At 54.5% G+C, this 19,247-nt stretch overlaps 1 protein-coding gene across 32 annotated transcripts in view; it reads right to left on the bottom strand.

The window, feature by feature from the left end:
- LOC105187420 (uncharacterized) overlaps nt 1-19,247 on the bottom strand; it is a 215,875-nt gene that overhangs the window by 182,152 nt on the left and 14,476 nt on the right. For all 32 annotated transcript variants that reach the window (XM_025299105.1, XM_025299124.1, XM_025299127.1 and 29 more), the window contains exon 2: nt 12,352-18,308. In XM_025299105.1, coding sequence (XP_025154890.1) covers nt 12,352-18,265 — 5,914 coding nt within the window. In that variant the 5' untranslated portion in view covers nt 18,266-18,308. The remainder of the gene's footprint in view (nt 1-12,351; nt 18,309-19,247) is intronic.

The raw sequence follows: 19,247 nt of genomic DNA on the forward strand, positions 1-19,247 counted from the left end.
CTTAAAACTTTCGAACCGGCAACTTCAGGTATTGGCTCAAACCATAATGACCTATAGGACAAACAAGTTTGAAACTTTTTACCGGTCGACGTTGATCCGCCTTAGCGGCGGTTATAATGAGATACAAGGCTCGCGCCGAGCGGTTTTACGTCACGCGCCGGTGATTCGGATAGCCACGGGGCAAAGAGGTGAGGTAAAAAACCACACGGCGGTACCATTGTGATCGCGGTAATCGTTATCCCACGGGATGATAATGCGTGTTTTGCAGGGCGACACGAGATACGGAGACTCGCTACACCGTCGAAACGCCGAACTCACCGGCTGGGCCGACTGGGACCTCTCTAGGGTTGCCAAATCCATAAGTTAAGATTACCGGACATTTTTTCTTTGGGTAACAAACCCAAAGCGGACTAAACCGGACAGAGATAATAATCATAACGTTACATTAAATACAAAATATGACAAGAATTTATTTACAATATTAATTTCCAGACAATTTTGTAAACAAGATTTGATTGAATAAAATAATAAACTATTACTTTTTACTAATATACGTATATGGAATGATGGATCGGCAGATCCATCATCCACTAAGATGGCTTTTCGTGGCGCTCGATCGTTTGTAGACGCTTGAAAGACGGAGAAACGTTGCTAAAATCTGAACTCTCATTCCATCGATTGGATATTGGACTTAAAAACCGGACGTATGACGTCCGGTTTGACTTAGTAACCGGACACTGGACAAGACTTCTGAAAACCGGGTCCGGGTCCGGGTCAAAACCGGGCAACTTTGGCAACCCTACTGGGACCTCTCATGTGCAACAGTGTACCCATTCGGGTCAATGAGCGAATGATGATCACCTATGCCATTTTCAGCAAATCTCACGTAGGAAGAATCGCGAAAAGTAGGACGCGAGGTTTGTGCCGTATGTATCGCGCATCTGTTTCGCGCTACACGGTATCTGTAATTGGATCACGTATCGCGCGAAACGGATCGTTACGACAGTCGCTATCAGCGACTTTCCCCCAGCGAATTCCTCTCGTGCGAAAGCCTTCTTCCCGAAGAAATCCAAGAGGGATCGCGTCGAAGGGTCGCGGCGGCGATGAACGGATGGATTTTCAGGACGCCCCCATCAGAGACGCGCTCGCCGATTTTTAATTAATGTCAGCCGACTCCGGGGGGGAGGGGGGAGAGGGGAATGGCTGCCGCATTAGCTCGCCGTGTTCCTCAGACTTCAGGAACGATCTCGAGACCCTGTCGAGACGTCGGGGACGAATCGTCTATCGAAAATCGATGAAGTCGTCGGTGACCGCCTCTATTACCAGCGCTTTCTAACGTTCGCCGCGCATAAACGTTGATGTATCGGCAAAGTCATGCAGACAGCTGATAGGCAAAGTTGCCCCGCCGATCGCGCAACGCCCGCAGATCCCCTTCACGCTAACGCGAACCAGACGGAGAGGGCGAAGAAGAGAAGCGAGAAAAGAAAGAAAGAAAGAATGTATGGGCTCTTTGGAGTTCTTCGATGATATTCTACAACGACAACACTAATCCACCCGCTAAATTGAAAAGTGGGTTAACAGTGCGAGAGGTGGAGTGATCGATACCATAGTTGAGGAAACACTGCGCTTGATCATTCTCGCGCGAGCCGAGAATCGTGAGCGGCGCCGTTAAGCAGCCGCGGATTGCACAAGCAACTAATAAATGCAAAATTTCCCGCTTTAACCCGACATTACGCAAGCGAGCCAATTAAACGTTTAATTGGCAATAAAGGACGTCAGCCGTTCTGACATAAGACCCGTTATCGTAGCGAAAGAATCACCCACTTTATCTTTTCCCTGAGGAGCGACTTACTGCGGGAGAGACAAGCGACTCTCGTTTTAACTGAGCTCTCGCGTTACGTTCATTTGCGTGCCGCAGAAACGAATTGCAAGCACTGTCGCGTGAATATTATATAGAGGAAGCTACGGAAGCAACACACATTGAAATATTACTTGAACAAGGCGAGAGACGCAAGCCGCAAAATTCGTTTAAACAATACGCCATTACGGTGTACTGTTGTCGCGTATTTTACCAAAAAATGATGGATATCTCAATCATTAAAATATCATAAAATATCACACACACACACACACACACACACACACACACACACACTAGGAAAAATGTATTGTTGCGTGAACCAAAATTTTGTTGCAACAACAAAATAATTTGGTTAAAATATGACCAACAAAACTGTCTAGTTCCTGCAAACAAATATCTTGCTTGATTACGGTTTGTTCGTATAACGTAATACTTTTGTTCTAGCAACCAAAAAGCTTTAACTAAGTGAGAATTTTGTTAAAAATGCTACAATTTTTTCTTAATACATAAAATCTAAATTTCAGTGCACAGAAAGACAAAACAGTATCCATTGGGTATTATTTTTGTTTATGTAAAATAATATTTCGTTATTATGTGATTTTTATGGATGAAATTACTAAAATGCTTAATTTTTACATATAAAGTCAAGAACAAGATTATTTCGTTCAGAGAACAAAATTTAGTTGAGACAACTAAATATATTTTGTTATGTATAAAACAAGATATTTGGTTGCTATTAAAAAATGCTTCGACTAAATAGTTTTGTTAGAGATACTAAATTTTTTTCCTAGTGCTCACACACACACACAGACAGACAAACAGGCAGAGACACAACCGAAGCCGGCGAGAGCGCTTACCTTCTCTGCCGAATTTGCGCTTCTTCTTGCCGGCGGTGCCGCTGCCGGACGAGCTCTTGCTCGAGCTCTTGTCCTTGCTTTTCCAGCGTATCAACATTTTCCGCAGCCTCCTCAGGGTCTCGAGGGCAACGTCATCGGACGCAAGAGCGCCGCGACCGCACGTGCCGCGCACGTTCACAAACCGCAGGTGGCACGTAGCCGCGCGGGACGCACCGTTTGATGCAGACGCACGATGCGATCGACGGACGTACGTCGCACCGCCGCGCGGACCCGCCGTCCCGTTGCGTCGTCCATCATCGGCGAACGTGGGACGTGCCGCCTCTATCGTTCCCGCGCGGGTTTGCCGGCGAAATCGCGACAAGGACTCGCGAACTCTCGCGGATTCTGCGTCGCAAGCTGCTGGTCTTATCTGCAAGTACGACGAGTTCCGCGCTGTCGCGCACGAGTACTTCAACTTTGAGGTGCCGTCGATGGCCGCGGGGATACCAAGGGGATTATACGCTCATAGGACAGCCACCCATATGGTCACTGATGAAATATCGAGTGACCGGTGGATGCTAATGACGCGCATTAACGGTATAACGGTTGCCTCAGCCAGCTGCAATGTTGTCGCATTGATCACATTACGGATGTGCTTGTTGAGTATGTGTCCCCTTTGTAATCCCCTTTGTACTCGTGGTCATGGACAGCACCTTTCGGCACTTTCGCGATCGGGGATTGTCGCAGCGGCAGCTCACGAACGCGTGACTGCGTTGAGAAACGAGCTCTAATTGAGTAACGCGCCACCGCATCCTCGTGAGATTTACGATCGCGTAATTCGCGAGCAAACGACATTGTCGTTCCCTCTCTGGATTCAGCTATTGACAATTGAGAGATTCGCGAGAGAGAGAGAGAGAGAGAGAGAGAGAGAGAGAGAGAGAGAGAGGAGGGAAGCCTCTCGTCGGCGAAATTCACATCCCTTCAAAACACCTACGTCCTAACTTTGTCGCGAGGAAATCACCGACCAAGTGCGACATTTTACAAACGATGATGAGACAACGAAAGGCACACACATCATCGAGCGAGAGTTCCGACGACAACGTATCAAACGTATTATGCGAGACGCAGTCGAAATTGGAAACGATCATCGTCGGCCAACTGCGATGGCCGACGATGCCGATGCCGGAGGAAATCGCGATTGTCGCCGCGGCGTCTCGGCGCCATTGGCGTTGCCATCTTCCGGTCGCGAACAGTTTTACGGGGTACGGGGTGGTACGGATGGGTGGTACTCGGGCGTGCTATGAAACGAATCGGATCAGTGGGTCAAAGGAATGACAGTCCTTCGCAGTGAGGACGTCGCGTCATCGCCTCGGACAATTTGGTTTATTCTCGGCCTTACTTCTTGGCAATCTCGACAATCTCAAACGAAACTGTAGACGCACGCGAGAGACAACACACAATGATGGATGGAGTGGACGGCAAGAAAAACCATCGCTCGATCGAGTCTCCTGCTCGTCCGGGATTTGTTATTTTTCTTGCCTCGTACCGACCTCGCACCGTCTCATCGCAATTTGCCGGCAGCAAATCGACTGTGTTAATTGGTACGTCGTTAATCAACGTCGACGTGATATCGGAAGAAAGTGAGCCTCGTAAAGTGCGCGACGATTTCAATAACGAAATCCTCAGAATCGCGACGATTTCGCGTCGATTCTTGAAGAGCGTCGACAACGTCCTTCCGTCCTTCTGTCCTTCTGTCGGTCCGGAAAATCGAGAATTACGTCGAGAAGATCGCCATTCCGCCGACACTATTTCTGGATTACGTCATTGTCATTCAAGAGAGAACCCTCTGCTACTCTCGTGTAACGCGGTCGTCCGATTCGTATTTTCTCACGTTCGAAAGTGCGATGAAACAAAAAGTCGCCATCCTCCTCCGTTCTCTTTGCGCTCTTCAGCGCGCAATAATGCAAATTGAAGCAATATTACACGGAGCATCATTTCGACCTAATAATCCATGTAACATCACGCACCACCGAGGCGTTCGCAAAACTCACTTTGATGGAAATTTCGCTCATTAGCCTTTACCTTATCAGGGCAAATTGAATTAATTAAGGAGCGCAAACCGACCGACTACGCCAACAGCCCTTATCAATGCAGCACGTTTTAATAGAACGGCAATTCACATCGTCGCTCGGCAACGGCGTACCACGATAATCGCACTCGTTGTTCCAATATTGTCCGACTAAAAAATCCCAGAGACGCTAAAAAGAGTTGAGAGAGAGAGAGAGAGAGAGAGAGAGAGAGAGAGAGAGAGAGAGAGACAGGAAGGTGAACCGCTATCGATAACGTTACGACCGCACATCTCCAAGGGAGCGACTCGCCTTGGGTATCAACGTGACGCAAACCGACGATACCGACGAGGAACTCGGCATGCCGAGAGTAGCGGTTAATTAACGAGGCTAATTGGATCTTTTGCTCCTTCGCTGAAGCGGCGATTAATTGGATTCGCAGATCGAAATGTGGTTGCTCGTTCGCGTGCGGCCAAGCGAAGAACCGCTATTCCGGCTCGCGCAGTTATTGCTTTTCGGTATCCCGACGTCACTAAACGAATACGTAGCCGCGTAGGAGAGATTCGAGTGTCGACGTCGGGGTCATTCGGTCGCCGATGCCCCCTTTGGCCGCTCATCCCTCATCGGACCACTCCACTCTGATTCGTTGATCTTGATTAATGGGCTGCCCGCGAAACTTCTCCGTGATCGAATTGGATCTTGCGCCCCCGACTGTGCGGCTTTTCACAGCCGCTCGCCGAGGAGGATCCGGCTTTTTTTGGAAAATCTCCAAGAGGCGGCAAAATTGTCGGAACGGTGCAGTCAGCGCGGCGAGTTACGCTGCGTAAACAGCGTGGGAGGGATCGTCGTGAGATCCTGACCCAACGTGGACGACTCAACGTGAAGATGGAGAAAACGAGGAAAAGCCGGATAAAAAATGACGAATCGCCAGGCTTACAAGCCTACCGCCGCGTTCCGAGAAGAAAGATGCGTGAAGTTTCTTTCTTTTAACTTTAATGAGATATCGCCCCTTGGATTACATTCGAACCAAGTGATATTAAACGTGCTCGCTACGCGATTCCTACGCCAGAACTCCTTTGGAGGAACCGGCGCATAATAAGATGATGATAAGCAAAAGACTCGGAGGAGAATTGACATTGGCACGGTATACGTCGCGAATAAGGGCTCTTTCCTCGACTTCTCCCGTTAATATATCAACGTCCATATCCCCCCCCCCCGTACCCCTACCGTATTTCCGCGGCTATTAAATGTATCTCTTGTATCGCGCGCCCAAGGACAAAACTTAGTACTTGGGGAAATGAGTCGTCACTTTCTTCTTTCTCACAGCCTGTCGGCGAGGAGCAAGATAATGAGGGTATGAGAGGGGGAGGGGGGCTTTTAGCGGTGTCCACCACCGCTAAAAAAAATTACGTCTTCGCGCAATAGTAAATCGTCCACACATCCCGAGTGACGTTTGAGATACGCGACTCCACGCGTGCCGAGGAGCGCAAAGAGGAGGGACGGACTTCATCAATGGAACGTCATCAGCGTGCGAGCATCGGGGGTGGCACCGGTCGCGCGCCGGTATAAACAGGGTCATGGCAGCTTCGTCGACGACGTTCGTAAAAGTTGCTCTCTCTCTCTCTCTCTCTCTCTCTCTCGCGCGCGCACGCGCACGCGCGTACCATTTGTAATAGACACCGAGAAACTTTCCCGAAGGAGCGTGTCAATCAGAAGGAGTGCAAGTCGAAGATAGCCGTTACATGCGCTCCACACGCGGCGGTGGTTGCCGCGCCGAGGTCAAGGCGCTCGATAGTTCACTATATATCCCTGCTCGCGTCGGACAGTACTAGCGCGACTCCACCGGCGACATCCCATTTTTCCCAATTTCTCCAAAGACCACACACGAAAGGAAGCGAGCACCGAACGATGCGAGCGGCGGATGCGATGCGAATACGTTGGCGACGAGGAGGACCCTTCGACTAGCTCTTGCGCACAATGTGACAACGTTCGAGTACGACCACCGAGTACAACCACCGCACCTAGAGTGACCTTCTCACCCGCCGCGTTAAGGAAACCGGCAACAACAATCGAGAAGCGGAGGAGAAGCGGCCACCGAGCGGCACGTTGTTCCGCACTGCGCCGCAGCGGAACCACAATCAAGATGGTTGGCAATTTTACCGGTTACGATCCTCGTTACGATCAGGTGCGTCGACAACGATGTACGACGATGACGACGAGGACGACCCGGTGACGGTCTCCTACGTTTACGAGAAGCACGGTCCACGACGGATGTTCGATGGGGGGACGAACTTGTGACGGACGAGGCACACCATCACGACGAAAACGGCGACCACTACCTACACGTTGTTTCACAGAAGGTTACACGGTAACGGTAGCAGCAGCAGCAGCAGCAGCAGCAGCAGCAGCGGCAACGGCGGTGGCGGTGGCGGCGGCGGCGGCGGCGGCGGCGGCGGCGGTGGCGGCGGCGGCGGCAGCGGCGGCAGCGGCGGCGGCAACAGCAGCAGCAGCACCAGCAGCAGCAGCACTAGCACCACCACTACCACCGGCTCGAGGTGTACTCGGACCCGGCGGATTTCTTTCTCAACTATCAACCGAGACGTCGCCGTGACCTGTTCTACGGCTTCGAGCAACGCGTACTTGCCACCCGCCTCTCTCGACGACTCTCCACGACGAAGGTCGCGATCGATCAGTACTTTTCGAAAAAGATGCGCGAGGGGCGAGTGTGGGAGACGGTGGAATACAAACCACCACCACCACGACCACCGGTTACACGTCGTTTCACACGGTGCACCAGCAGTAGCAGCAGCGGCAATAGCAGCAGCAGCGACAGCGATAGCAGCAGCAGCAGCAGCAGTAGCAGCAGCAGCAGCAGTATCAGCCACCGGCAGCGGTAGCAGCCAGCAGCAGCAGCAGTAGCAGTGGCAGCACCATCAGAAAGAGGGGTACACGTCGCTGGGAGACACAGGCAGAGTCCCGGCTATACCCTCCCCTGGCCCCCTTCCTGCCTCACCCTTCCCGGCGTCTTCTCTCTCTCTCTCTTTCTCTCTCTCTCTCTCTCTCTCTCTCTCTCTCTCTCTCTCTCTCTCTCTCTCTCTCTCTCTCTCTCTCTCTCTCTCTCTCTCCTTCTATCTTCCCTACGAGTGACGTCACGGGAACGGAGTCGGGGATCGATCCCGAACGCCCACCTAGGCCGTATCCTCTCTCTCTCTCTCTCTCTCTCTCTCTCTCTCTCTCTCTCTCTCTCTCTCTCTCTCTGCCGAGTCGTACTGACCGGATAGAAAACATTCGACCACTCCACGGCGACCTCCGGCGACCTCCGGACATACATACGTACGTACGTACGGTACGCAGGTACGCAGCCGGCAAACGGCACGCACCACCCCCATCGCGGAAGGGTGGAACGCGCACCGGCGGTGCAGCAGCAGCAGCAGCAGCCCCGGGGCGGGCAGCAGCGCGGCGAGGCCGCGCGGGAAAATAGAACGGGGATGATCGCGGAGGGCGCGAGAAAGAAACGCTCAATCGCGGACGGACGGTCGCGCACTCGACAAGTCGGCTTGGAGCTTGCGAGCAAACAGCGCGAGCTTTTCAATTTCCTAGTGACTTTCCCCTCTCGTCTCTCTTGCGCTCGGCTTGCCTCGACACACAACTTTCCCTCAAGCAGAGGGCTCGAGACACTGCGCGCGCTAATTAAATCGATACGTTCCATTGGACGCGCCAATTATTCGCCGATTTGCCGCAGCGACTCTCGCGCGAAAGCGCGGAGCTTCGGAGAATCGCGAGTTTCTGAGTCTCCCGACTCCTAGATTTTTCTTTGCCTTTCGTGCGAAAGGTCTCGTCGTCTTCCCGGCCGTGCCGAAAGTTGCAAAGGGCAGCCTGTGTGTATGGAAATCCAACTGTCAACTGTTTCGCCGAGTAACAGCTGCGTCATGGATTCTCGTGTCGGATCGTCCAAAAGTCGATCAATAGTCGGTCGAAGGAAGAAAACAGACAAATCAATCGACTTAGCGGCAGCGGCTGTTTCTCTCGACAAACGAAAACATGTTAATAATTCATTTTAGGCTACGATCCCGTGTCCGCGGTCATCCTGCGATCGCATCAATTCCGAGGACCAACGTGCGCGTAATAAAGGATTATCATCCTCGCGAGATGAAATGTTACTCGCGCGAGCGCGAGAGAGTACAACACGGTGTGGCTAATAAGAATAAAATTAATCTGCCAGATAACCGGATCCTTGTCTCACCCCCTTAGCCCTGGCTATACGGTTATATGAGAACGGAATGCGTTGGCACGACTCTCAGTTCCAAACATCGAACATTCGAATCTGCATCCGTGGGTCGGTTAATCTGCATAGATATTGCGGCGCGCGCACGGCGCGCGTGTGGAAATTCGGCAAACTATTCTACTTCTCCCATCAGGAATTCTTTTGTCTCCGGAAATCGCTCGTGCGTCAATTCGGCGCTCAAGTGGCATTAAAGGAAGGGTAATAATGCTCTCTCGTCCGTCGTCTTTGATCCCCGATTTTTCGCCGTGCCGTCTACGGCGAGACCCAGCGAGACCGAGATCTGTGTGCGGGCTGCGAATGAAGGGAAAGGGAAAATCTTGTGCGCTTGTTCGATCAGAAGGAGAGACGACGGAAGAACTCAATCAGCAGCCCCGATTTCTCCGTCAGCCCGCACTGAGAAAGAATCACGCGGCGAAAAGAACGTCGAACCCGCTCGCTTGTAAAAGTCTGGTTAGGATTTATCAATTTTATAAATACCGAAATCACTTGCTGTGCGATATAATCAATCACGGGGTCGTTCGACCGGCCGTGATTGATTTTTTTCCAACGAAATTAACGAACCGCGAGATAATGGAGTCAAATATTTGGTAGCTACACAGGTGTGTACAAAGAGTGCGAGGGAACGAATTACCGCGATAAAATAAAAGAGCGTTCTCCGCGTAGCGATGTTTGACGAAAATCCGCTCTTGATACAGTCATAGTCGCACGAATCACGCACAAATTTATGCCGACCATTCAAACACAGAACACTTTTGCCCGAATTGCAACGGTATGCAATTCGGGCGAAAGTATGTAGTATCGCTGTACTAATTTTACACGTTCTTCCAAATAGAGCTTCGAGGGAGATCCTAAAAGCGATGTGATTTAGCTTGTCCCGTAAATTTCGCCGAGAATCAAAGGGGATATCTTTGTCGGACAGCAAAATTTTCTGCAAGATGTGTCTAGAGTCGTGCACGCGCGCGCGAGCGCACTTTCCGTAAGTACACTCTCGAAATTGTAAAATTTTGATGCAGCGCAGTAGAGCAGAATCATGGATTTTACATGAGCGACTACGATGGTGCTTGAGGTTGAAGTCGAAACAAACAGACGGCCAAATCTCGTATTCCGCAGCATTATATGTTTTCTTATTTTCAAGTACGTCTCCCTCTTTCTCTCTCTCTCTCTCTCTCTCTCTCTCTCTCTCTCTCTCTCTCTCCCTCTCTCTCCCCCTAAAAATATTTTCGCGGGACAACAATGTATCCGTTTCTCAAAAACGTTTTTCGGAACCTTTCGTCGAAACACGTCAAATTATAATTAATTGCGTTACCGACGTAATCGCACGTGATCGACGTGAAAACCCGCAACTTATCGTAAGCTAATGCTGATCGTAACATTAGATCGTGCCTCGCGCGATGCGACATTATTATCGAGAACGCACGCTTGCGCGAAGCTTTCTTCCGTGTAGGCGATTCGATGCGTCTGCGACGACCGGAAGAGCGTGGGTGTAAGAGTGCATTGGTCGCTGAAGCGACATCTTACGCATCGGCCGAGCATCTTGCCGGGAGATGCAATGTCAACGACCCTATTTACTCTAGTCTAAAAGAGCGACTAATTGCAACTGTACTGTTCGCCTTACGGAAAGATCTGCCGCCACCCAAGAGACGTATTATTCTACTAGGCTAATAGCGCGCGCACAGGATAATATCGCTCTCGCACGAGGAGCGTCTAGAGATACGCCGGACACGCCGGACAACAACGAGCGAAAGGAGAAAAGTAAGAGGAAAAAAAAAAAACGCGAGTTTTTTATTCCGCGCGCGCGCGCTCTCATCTTTCAGCAGCGGGCAAACATTTATCACCCCTTTGTTGTATTTGAATATAAATACGCCCGACTTTTTCTTCAAACACCACCGCATTTGTGTACTCTGACTTGGCGTCTTCTCTTTCTTTTTTCATATTTATCTTTTCGCACCTTACGTCTCATTCTTCTACCCAAGGCTAAATTAATTGTCTCCCAGTAGAGAGAGAGAGAGAGAGAGAGAGCATTAATTCAACAAATCTCCGATCAAATGAAGTTTCCCGCACACAAAGCACACCATAGAATTATATCGAATCGCCTGCTTGGTCGAGCCTGCGTGCTGGCTCGATCGAACGAGAGCCGAAGGCAAAAATAACACAGCCGACGATGGGGGAGGGGGGGGGGAGGGATCGAGAAGTCGCGATCACGAGAGGAGTCCGTTACGGTTACTAGAGGGTAAGCGTAACGCGGCTGATCTGAAAATTCAGTCAGCCGATGATGTTATCTTTGGTTTACCTCGCGCGTTGCTTGTGCACAGCATCTCAAACGAGAGGTCGGCTAAATAGGCGAATAAACAGGCGGGCGAAGTGCTGCGGCACGAGCGCGTAATCGCGAGATCAAAGTCCGCGCGTTTGCGCTTTGCGGATGTTTATACGCGAAGGTGTGATCCTGCAGCGTGTTGCTGCAGCGTGCGCGGCCTGCGGAGAGCGGAAATCCACGTAAGAAGAGATCCCCTCCTCCCCCCCGTCGTCTTAGCGCGTCTCTCCACGTATGCAGGCTCAAAGGGGCTGAAGTTACGACAACGACACACATTCGTCCGTTTCTCTCTTTCTCTCTTTCCCTCCCTCCCTCCCTCCCTCTTTCTCGCCCGAGAGAGGCGAACGTGCTCCGACGCGAGACGCAAACCTCCTCCTCCTCCTCCTCCGCGCGTTAAGAGGCTCATTCGAATGCACGGTCATACGCCGCCATGCCACGCGCGGTTTGCGCATCTCGTCTCTAGACCAGAGCTACGGGCTGCAAAGGACACCTCCGACCGGGATTATTCGCCGAAAAAGTCGCCGTACTACCCTCGCGCGATTTCTCACCGATTTAGATGATAAAACGATGCGTGCGAAATGATTAATGTACAATAAATGACAGTTCCTCCCTGGTTAGTCTTAGGGACGATATGAATCGTTACGATCGACCGACACTTGGCACCTTCTCTCACGCGACTTATAATGAGAGAGAGAGAGAGAGAGAGAGAGAGGGCGGGGGAGGGGGGGGCTGGAGAGTGAGAGATTATTACTTGGAAAGAGTTCTTCGAGTCAAAGCCACTGTTTACTCGGCGGGGACTCTCTCGTTACGAGCTTTTCCCGATTGTCCTCGCGAGGGACAATCCATTCATATTTGTATAAAAAGCGCGATTTGTCAAAAGCGCGAGTCGAACTCTTTTCTCTCGCGCTTCTCGGGAATGGATATTATTATACGACATCCGTTTGAATATCTTTCGCGAATAAAAGTGTGAATAAAAGTTCTCTCTCACTCACCCTGCCGCCGTCGTCCTCGTTGCTCCTCGTTGCTCCACCGGACGTCGTTGCACGCGTAATTCCTGGTCCCGCTGTTCCCACGGCGGGAGGCGACGAACGGGTCCTTCGGCAACGGGGGCAGAGGCCTGTTGGCGTCGTAGTCCTGCTCGGCCGGGCCTTCGACGTCGGCCGCGCGACACCTCGCGGCTGCAGCCGCGCCGCTCGCGGCGTACAGAGGCTGATCGTCCTGATTCGCGTCGCGTCGCAGATCTTGATGCAGAAACACCGAGTCGGTGTCCGAGATGGTGGTGCTGCTGTCCTCGCTCCTGTGTCGCCTGGTGGGCGGCTCCGGTGCCGTGCCATGCTTCGTTGGCCAGCTGCCCGCCGCAGCCAGATCCGGCCCGATGTTCGGTTGATTGGAGAAACTGACCCTCTTGGGTCCCGCGCTGCCGTACTCCGCCGACTCGCCTCCTATAAGACTGCCTCTCTTGAATATCGGATGCGGCCGAGACCTGCCCTCGCCGTCGTTGCTGTCCTCCTCCCTGAGCTGAGCTCCTTCCGGCCTCCTCAGGATTATTATCGCGGCACCATCTGTGTGCGCCGGCTTGGCGCGCGTCGCCAGGTTCAGACTGGACCGCTCGATCTCGCCTCTGTGGAAATGCGGCGATGCGCTCTTCGATCTCTGCGCGATCTCGCCGCGTCCCATCGTCGCGGGATCGCGACACTGCACGATCGACTTGATCGACATCTCCTGGCGATCTCGCAGCGCCTGCTGCGGCCGGACTATCAGTACCGGTTGATTCTGGCCCTTCGGGGCCTGCATCAGCGGCAGCTTCCCGGCCGAGCTCAGCTTCGGCCGCTGCTGCTGCCGCATGTTGCCCCAAGCAGGGCTCGCGTCTCCGTGAACGACCGGCCGGCTGGGCGCCGGCATTACGACGGCATTCGAATGGAACGTCGGACTGGCGCCGGGAGGAGGTAAGGTGGGACTTCTCGCGCGCGATCTGCAGTACGCAGTCTCGTACGAGCCGTCGTCCGGCAGATTCTGCTCGTAGATGCGCCGCTGCTGCTCCTCGTCCAGCTTCTTCAGCTGCTGCCAGAGCGCCTCCCTCACTTCCGGCAGATTGATCTTCGGCGCGACCTGCCTCGCGCCGGGGCTCGCCTGCGAGATGCCTGCCGACTTCCGTTGCGCTTCCAGCGCCTTTTGCTGCCAGTAAAACGCCTCCAAGTGCTGCCTGGTCTCGCGTCTCGAAGGTGACAGGTAGCTGCTGCTCTGTTGGGTGTACGTCGTCGAGTGCACATCGGGGGGGCTGCGTTGAACGTACATCGGCTGCTCCTGACCGTGTCGCGGTTGCTGCCTTTGGCGTTGCTCGTAAATCGGCGGACTCGCGCCGACGTACACCTTGTCCTGACTCGTCATCGGCGACGACCGTTGGCCGTCCGACGACGACGAGGCCGATGTCGCGGACGAGGCTCGTTGCTGAGGAACGTTGCCGTGTTGCCGTTGCTGATAAAGCTCGCGCGGCGGCGATCGCGGAAGCGTCGCTCTCTTGGCAGGCTCGTTGTTCGTCGCCGTCGGCTTGGCATCCGGATTACGTGGCTGCGCGTTCCGCGCTGCCAAAGTCTCACCTTCGACCCAGTCTGCCAGTCTGTCGTCATCAAGGTCGCGACACGACTCGGCCGGTCGGTACGACGAGTCGCGTGGCGACTGATCGTTGTTCTCGCGTGCGCCTTCCTTCGTCTCCGCGGAGCTCACCATCGCCGCGTTGACGACGAGCCCGCGTAGAGGACTCTGCTGCTGCTGCTGCTGCTGCTTACGGTGTCCGTAGATCGGCTCGGGCCGCGAGATACCTTTCGCAAATACGGAGGACGATACAGCCCTCTGCGCCGCGGATTTGCCCCCCGTCACCGTCACCGTCACCGAGACGGACGAGGAACCGTCCTGGCTACCGTAGTGGTCGCGCGCTGCTGCGACTGGAACGACGTCGGAGATACACTCGCGCGAGTCCGCTATGGGCACCGGCGACTCCACGTCGCGGAGCCTGGTCCCGTTCGGCGGTCGAGGCACCCTCGACTGATAAATGACCTCCCTCTTTGGCGAGGCTATCAGGATTTGATCGTTGGGTTGCGATTTCCTGGTTAACGCCCTCGGTACCGCCGACGGAGACGTCGCCGCCGCCGCCGCCGTCGCCGCCATTGCCACCCCCCCAGGTCTCGACGAGGGTGATACGTTCTGGACGCGTGTTCTCTCGGCTACTTGGCCGGCTACTACTGATGACGATGACTCGCTCCTCGAGTTTACGTCAATATCGTCGGGACTTTTCGAGCGCAGTTTTTCCCTCTCTCGCTTCGACTTCGCTCGTGCTTCACTTTCCTTACCCTCCAGAGAGCCGCTCTGCTGGCAAGAGCTCTCGCAGGGCGATCGTTGACTCGGCGAACACTTGCGCTCGTCTCTCCTCTCCGGCAGCGAGCTGCTGCTCCTCGCGCAGACCGCTACTCTCGCGTCCGTGGGGCGCTCCTCGCGGCACGGCGGCGACGACGGAGTTTCGTCGTACACGTGTTCGTCAACGTAGCGGTTGGTCGGCTGAGGAGCAGCCGCCGCCACGGGCTGAGCCTCCTCGTTCTCGTAGATCCTCTCTCGCGGCGCATCGTCGAAAGGCGCTCGCTCGGAAGGCGAGGTTCGGGCGCTGCTGCGCGGCGACGAGTGCAAGTAATACTCGCCGCTCTTGGAGCTGGACGGCGAGAACTCGCTCTTCTGGCTCGAGTTTGGAGTGCAGCTCGAGTCCGCGTAATCGCCAGACTTCTGGCTGGAGCCGGGTGACGGGTACTTGGGGCTTCGCCCGACCAGAGGCGCTCTCTGGGTCTGATTGACGATAGGCTGGCGAGTGATCTTCATTTGCGCGGGGACCGACTGCGGCAGGTGCATCAGACCGGCGGCTTCGACGTCGCTCCTGTCGTTCCTGTCGTTCCTGTCGTTCTGATAGAGCCCAGCTTGGTTCTGGTAGTTATCGGCGCCCGACACGTACGACGACGCGCCCGCGTCCTTTCGGTAAGAAGCGAGAGCGTCGCAGAGCGGCTGCTCAACGCCGTCCTGATAGTTCTCGTAGTTGGACAACTCGACACGGGACTGCGGGATCTCAGGCAGCGGTCTGTCGACCGGGTGAATGGCCCGAGGTCGCACCAAGTATCGTTCGCTGGGCGGCGCCGAGATCCGGCCGGAAGCGCCGTGATTCCTCTGCAGGTAGTAATTGCGACTGCTGTGATTCGACGACTCCTGCAGGCTGTGCTTGCGCTCCAGCTGGCCGTATCGTCGGCTCTCTTGCTCCTCGCGTCTCTGCCTTTGCTCGTACTTCCTGACGTCGGGCGAGATGCCGAGATGTCCGCCGCTCCGGTCCAGCCATCTGTCGTCCGGCGCGATCGAGCTGAGGCTCGAGTCGGTGGTGTAGGATCTCTGCGCCCTGGCTCTGTCGCGAAGAAGCCGCGAGTCGTCGGTCTGCAGGAAGTGATCGGGCGTGCTGGTGATCGGACCTTGCTCGGGGAACAGCTCGCGCTTGATCTCGTCCAGCCTCTCCTCGATGATCGAGCCGTTCAGGCTGTTGTCCAGCTTGACGTTTCTCTTGATGTCCTCGTTCAGGTTCATCGTGTCCGGTGACCTCGTGTAATTTCCATTCTGCTGGTAACGAGCGAAATGCCGCTCGTCGTATCTCTTTCGTTCCTTCTGCTCCTTCTTCTTGTAGTCCTTCCGAGAATCCTTCGGCGAGAAAATGGCTGGCAACAGCCGCCGAAATCCGAGTTTCTTCTTCTGCTTCTCCTCTTTCTTCACCTTGCTCGACGAGCTCGCCTCCATGGTGAATTCTTTTATGAGATTAGCGTAACCGTCCTTGCCGCGATGGCTCCGAGGCTCCACGGAAGCCGGATCGGTAGATTCCTTCGAGTTAATCACCGTGAAGGAGCCGCCGGCGCTCTTCTCGTCGTTTCTTTCAGGCGAAGACTTCTTGTCGTCGTCGTCGTCGTCGTCGGTAACCTGCGATATTCGTCCCTCGTCGTGCTCCGCCTCTTCGAGATCCCCCCTGCAGTCACTCCTCGCTTCATTCAAATTTCGATCACCGTAACTACCAGCGCTGTCGCTTCCTCGCGTCAGAGTTTCCTTCTCGTGAATTATCGCGGATGTTGCGAGGAGCGTCGAGTCGGTTTTCTCCGCTTCCTCGTGCCATCGAATGCACTCGTCGTCGTCGTCGTCGTCGTCGTCGTCGTCGTCGTTGTCGTCCGTGTCTATTCCATTCGTCGTCCGGGCGATGTCCTCGTCGACGGCCTTGATTCTATCCTCCAGGCACGAGTCGGAGTCGACGGTGCTCACGGTAGTGTCTTCCGCAATCTCGTCCGAAGTACGCCTCTTCGACTCGTCGGTCGACGTTTGTCTCTCCGAAGCGAACTTCACCGAGCGCTTCCGGTCGAGAAGCAGCCGAACGTCGCGACGATCCTCGACGATGCTCTCGCGCGAGGACACGCTGCCAAATTCCTCGACGTAAGAGGATCTCGAGGATTCCGACGAGTTGCGTTGCAGCAGCTGATTCTCCAGGAATTCCCCGGACCACCTTCTCTCCACTTCCGTCACTTTCTCGCTGTATATCCGCTTAGCGCTCGCCTCGGCGGTCTGTTGATCTTCGATTTCACTGTTCCCGTTGTCGTTGTCCGAGGTGTAATCCAGATCAGTTTCCAGCAGCCGCCTTTCCTCGATCTTCAATCGTTTGTCCAGATTGTGCTTCTCGAGGAAATCCTTATCGAATCCGCAGCTTAACCTCCCGCTCGCCGAGTTCGCGGCGTCTACGGCAATCGGCAGCCTCAGAGCGTAATTGGCCTGAAGGTCCAACAGCTTCTCTTTGTAGCTCTGCGCGGTGCTGGCGTGAATCCTGGTGCTCAGATTCTTTTGGAGGTCCTCGATAGTCGTCTGACTCCTTTCCAAACGGACCTGCGCGTCTTTGTCAAGCCTCGCGCATTCCTCGCGACTTTCGACAAAGTCGCTTTCTTCCGCGTCTCCTCGCCGCGGCGCCGCTCTGATTTCGTCCGTTCCGTTGCAACGTTCGTTTGCACTTTGCGGACCAGCAGCCTCCTTCGCTTTCCCAACTTCCACCACGGGGCTTACATCGTCGTCGCTCCTCTCCGCGTCGTTTCCGCGATTTTCTGCTTGGGAAATATCTCGCTCGATCGCCCGCCCCTGTTTAACTTGAGCCGCTATCTCGTCGGCGAGTTCTTCCCGATTCGCCGATAAATCTTGCCGCGGTTCTACCTTCGTACGAGAGACCGATTCCGCTATCAAAGATGAATTACGCTCTCTCTTGTCCGCGGGTTTCTCCGGGACCCTCGGCGGCACTTTGCGCTTCCTGGCGACGTTGGCGGCCGCGTCGCTCCAGTTCAAAGCTTCTATTATGCCGATGCTGCCGATAGACGGGCTTTTCGTCAGCCGAATCGGCTTGATCCTGCTCTCCTCGTTGGGAGAGCCGGGAGCATCGTCGCTCCTCCGACACCTGGCAACCGGCAGCTTCGATTGCCCGCCGGGGCAATCGTTGCTCCTGAGACCGCCTGTATCTGCCTTCGACGTGAACGTGTCTTCCGGTACCGAGACACGAAATCTACCGTTCGCCGACGACGACGACGTCCTCTGACCCCCGTTCGCTCTCGTCCGCTTCACCACGCTCGGTTTTGTCTCCGAACTCAGGGACAGTTTCCTCGAGGTCTCGTTCTTCGTCAGCAATACTTGGCGCGAGCCGCCCGACGACTCCAGAACGATCTTCTCCACGGTAACTTTGTCGACCGAGACTACCCGCACGTTTCTTCCCGCATCCGATCCCTCGCCGTCGCTGCTCCCAAGCGGCTTCTGATTGCACCGCGTATCCGTTCCGGGGACGTCGCTACCGAGCACTCCCTCCCTTGATTCCATGCTGGCTTGTCGCGCACCGCTCACCACCACCCTTTAAAGGCGCCTGGAACAATTACCCCATGTGTGATGTCGCTCGAGGTCGCTCGACGAATAATCTTCCGACGAGCATGCGGGAGAACAGAGCTGGGTGTTTCAAGCTGGGTGTTTCACAAGCGAATGCCACAAAGCGATGAAGAGGAGAGAGCGTAAAAATCGTCGGGCGCAAAGACAAGCCGAAGGACAATTTAGCTTGGCTAAATAGCGTCGGTCGCGGTTCGACCGACCGCGAGAGATCCAGCTCCAGTTGAAGGGAAAAAGGGAAAAAGGGAAGAAAAAAAGAAGAACACACGCGCTGCATGACGTCGCGTTATCGTCTGCGATTATTCGGTGGCCTCCGGGAGCGGCCGAGCTCGTGGAGACGCACACGTCGCGAGAGGTGACACGTGATGAACTCGAGATAACTGGATATAAGTGGCTGAGTAGTCGCCTGAAATTTTCCCATTAGTCCATCGGGCTAGGGCAGCCCCGGCGCGCCGCGCCGCGCCGCGCCGCCGGTGCTTAACCCGGTCAAGTACGTGGTGCACGTACGGTACGTACGTACGTCGAGAGACCAACGGCCATGTGCGCAGCAATCGCGTGTGTACGCTCGCGAGCACGTGCGAGCGCGCGCGCGCGCGCGCCAACAGACGCCCTGCCGACCGGGAGTAGTCTAAACACGTGTACAACATTCTAAACATCGAAGCAGAAAATCTCTTCCTCGCTTCGTAGCCTCCGCTCTCTCTCTCTCTCTCTCTCTCTCTCTCTCTCTCTCTCTCTCTCTCCCTCTTCCTCACCCTCTCTCTCTCTCTCTTGCGCGCGCGCGGTCAACGTCTCGGCCGGCAGAAGGAGCCGAGCGCGAGCGCGACGGCGTAAAGTCGCAAAGTGCAACGACCGTAACGAATTCGTTCGGGAACTTACAAAGCAGCTAAAACGAGACGTGGCGCGCGCGGCCACGGCATCGTGT

The sequence above is a fragment of the Harpegnathos saltator genome, unplaced genomic scaffold, assembly GCF_003227715.2.
Source record: "Harpegnathos saltator strain DR-91 unplaced genomic scaffold, Hsal_v8.6 scaffold252, whole genome shotgun sequence".
Classification (NCBI taxonomy): Eukaryota; Metazoa; Arthropoda; class Insecta; order Hymenoptera; family Formicidae; genus Harpegnathos; species Harpegnathos saltator.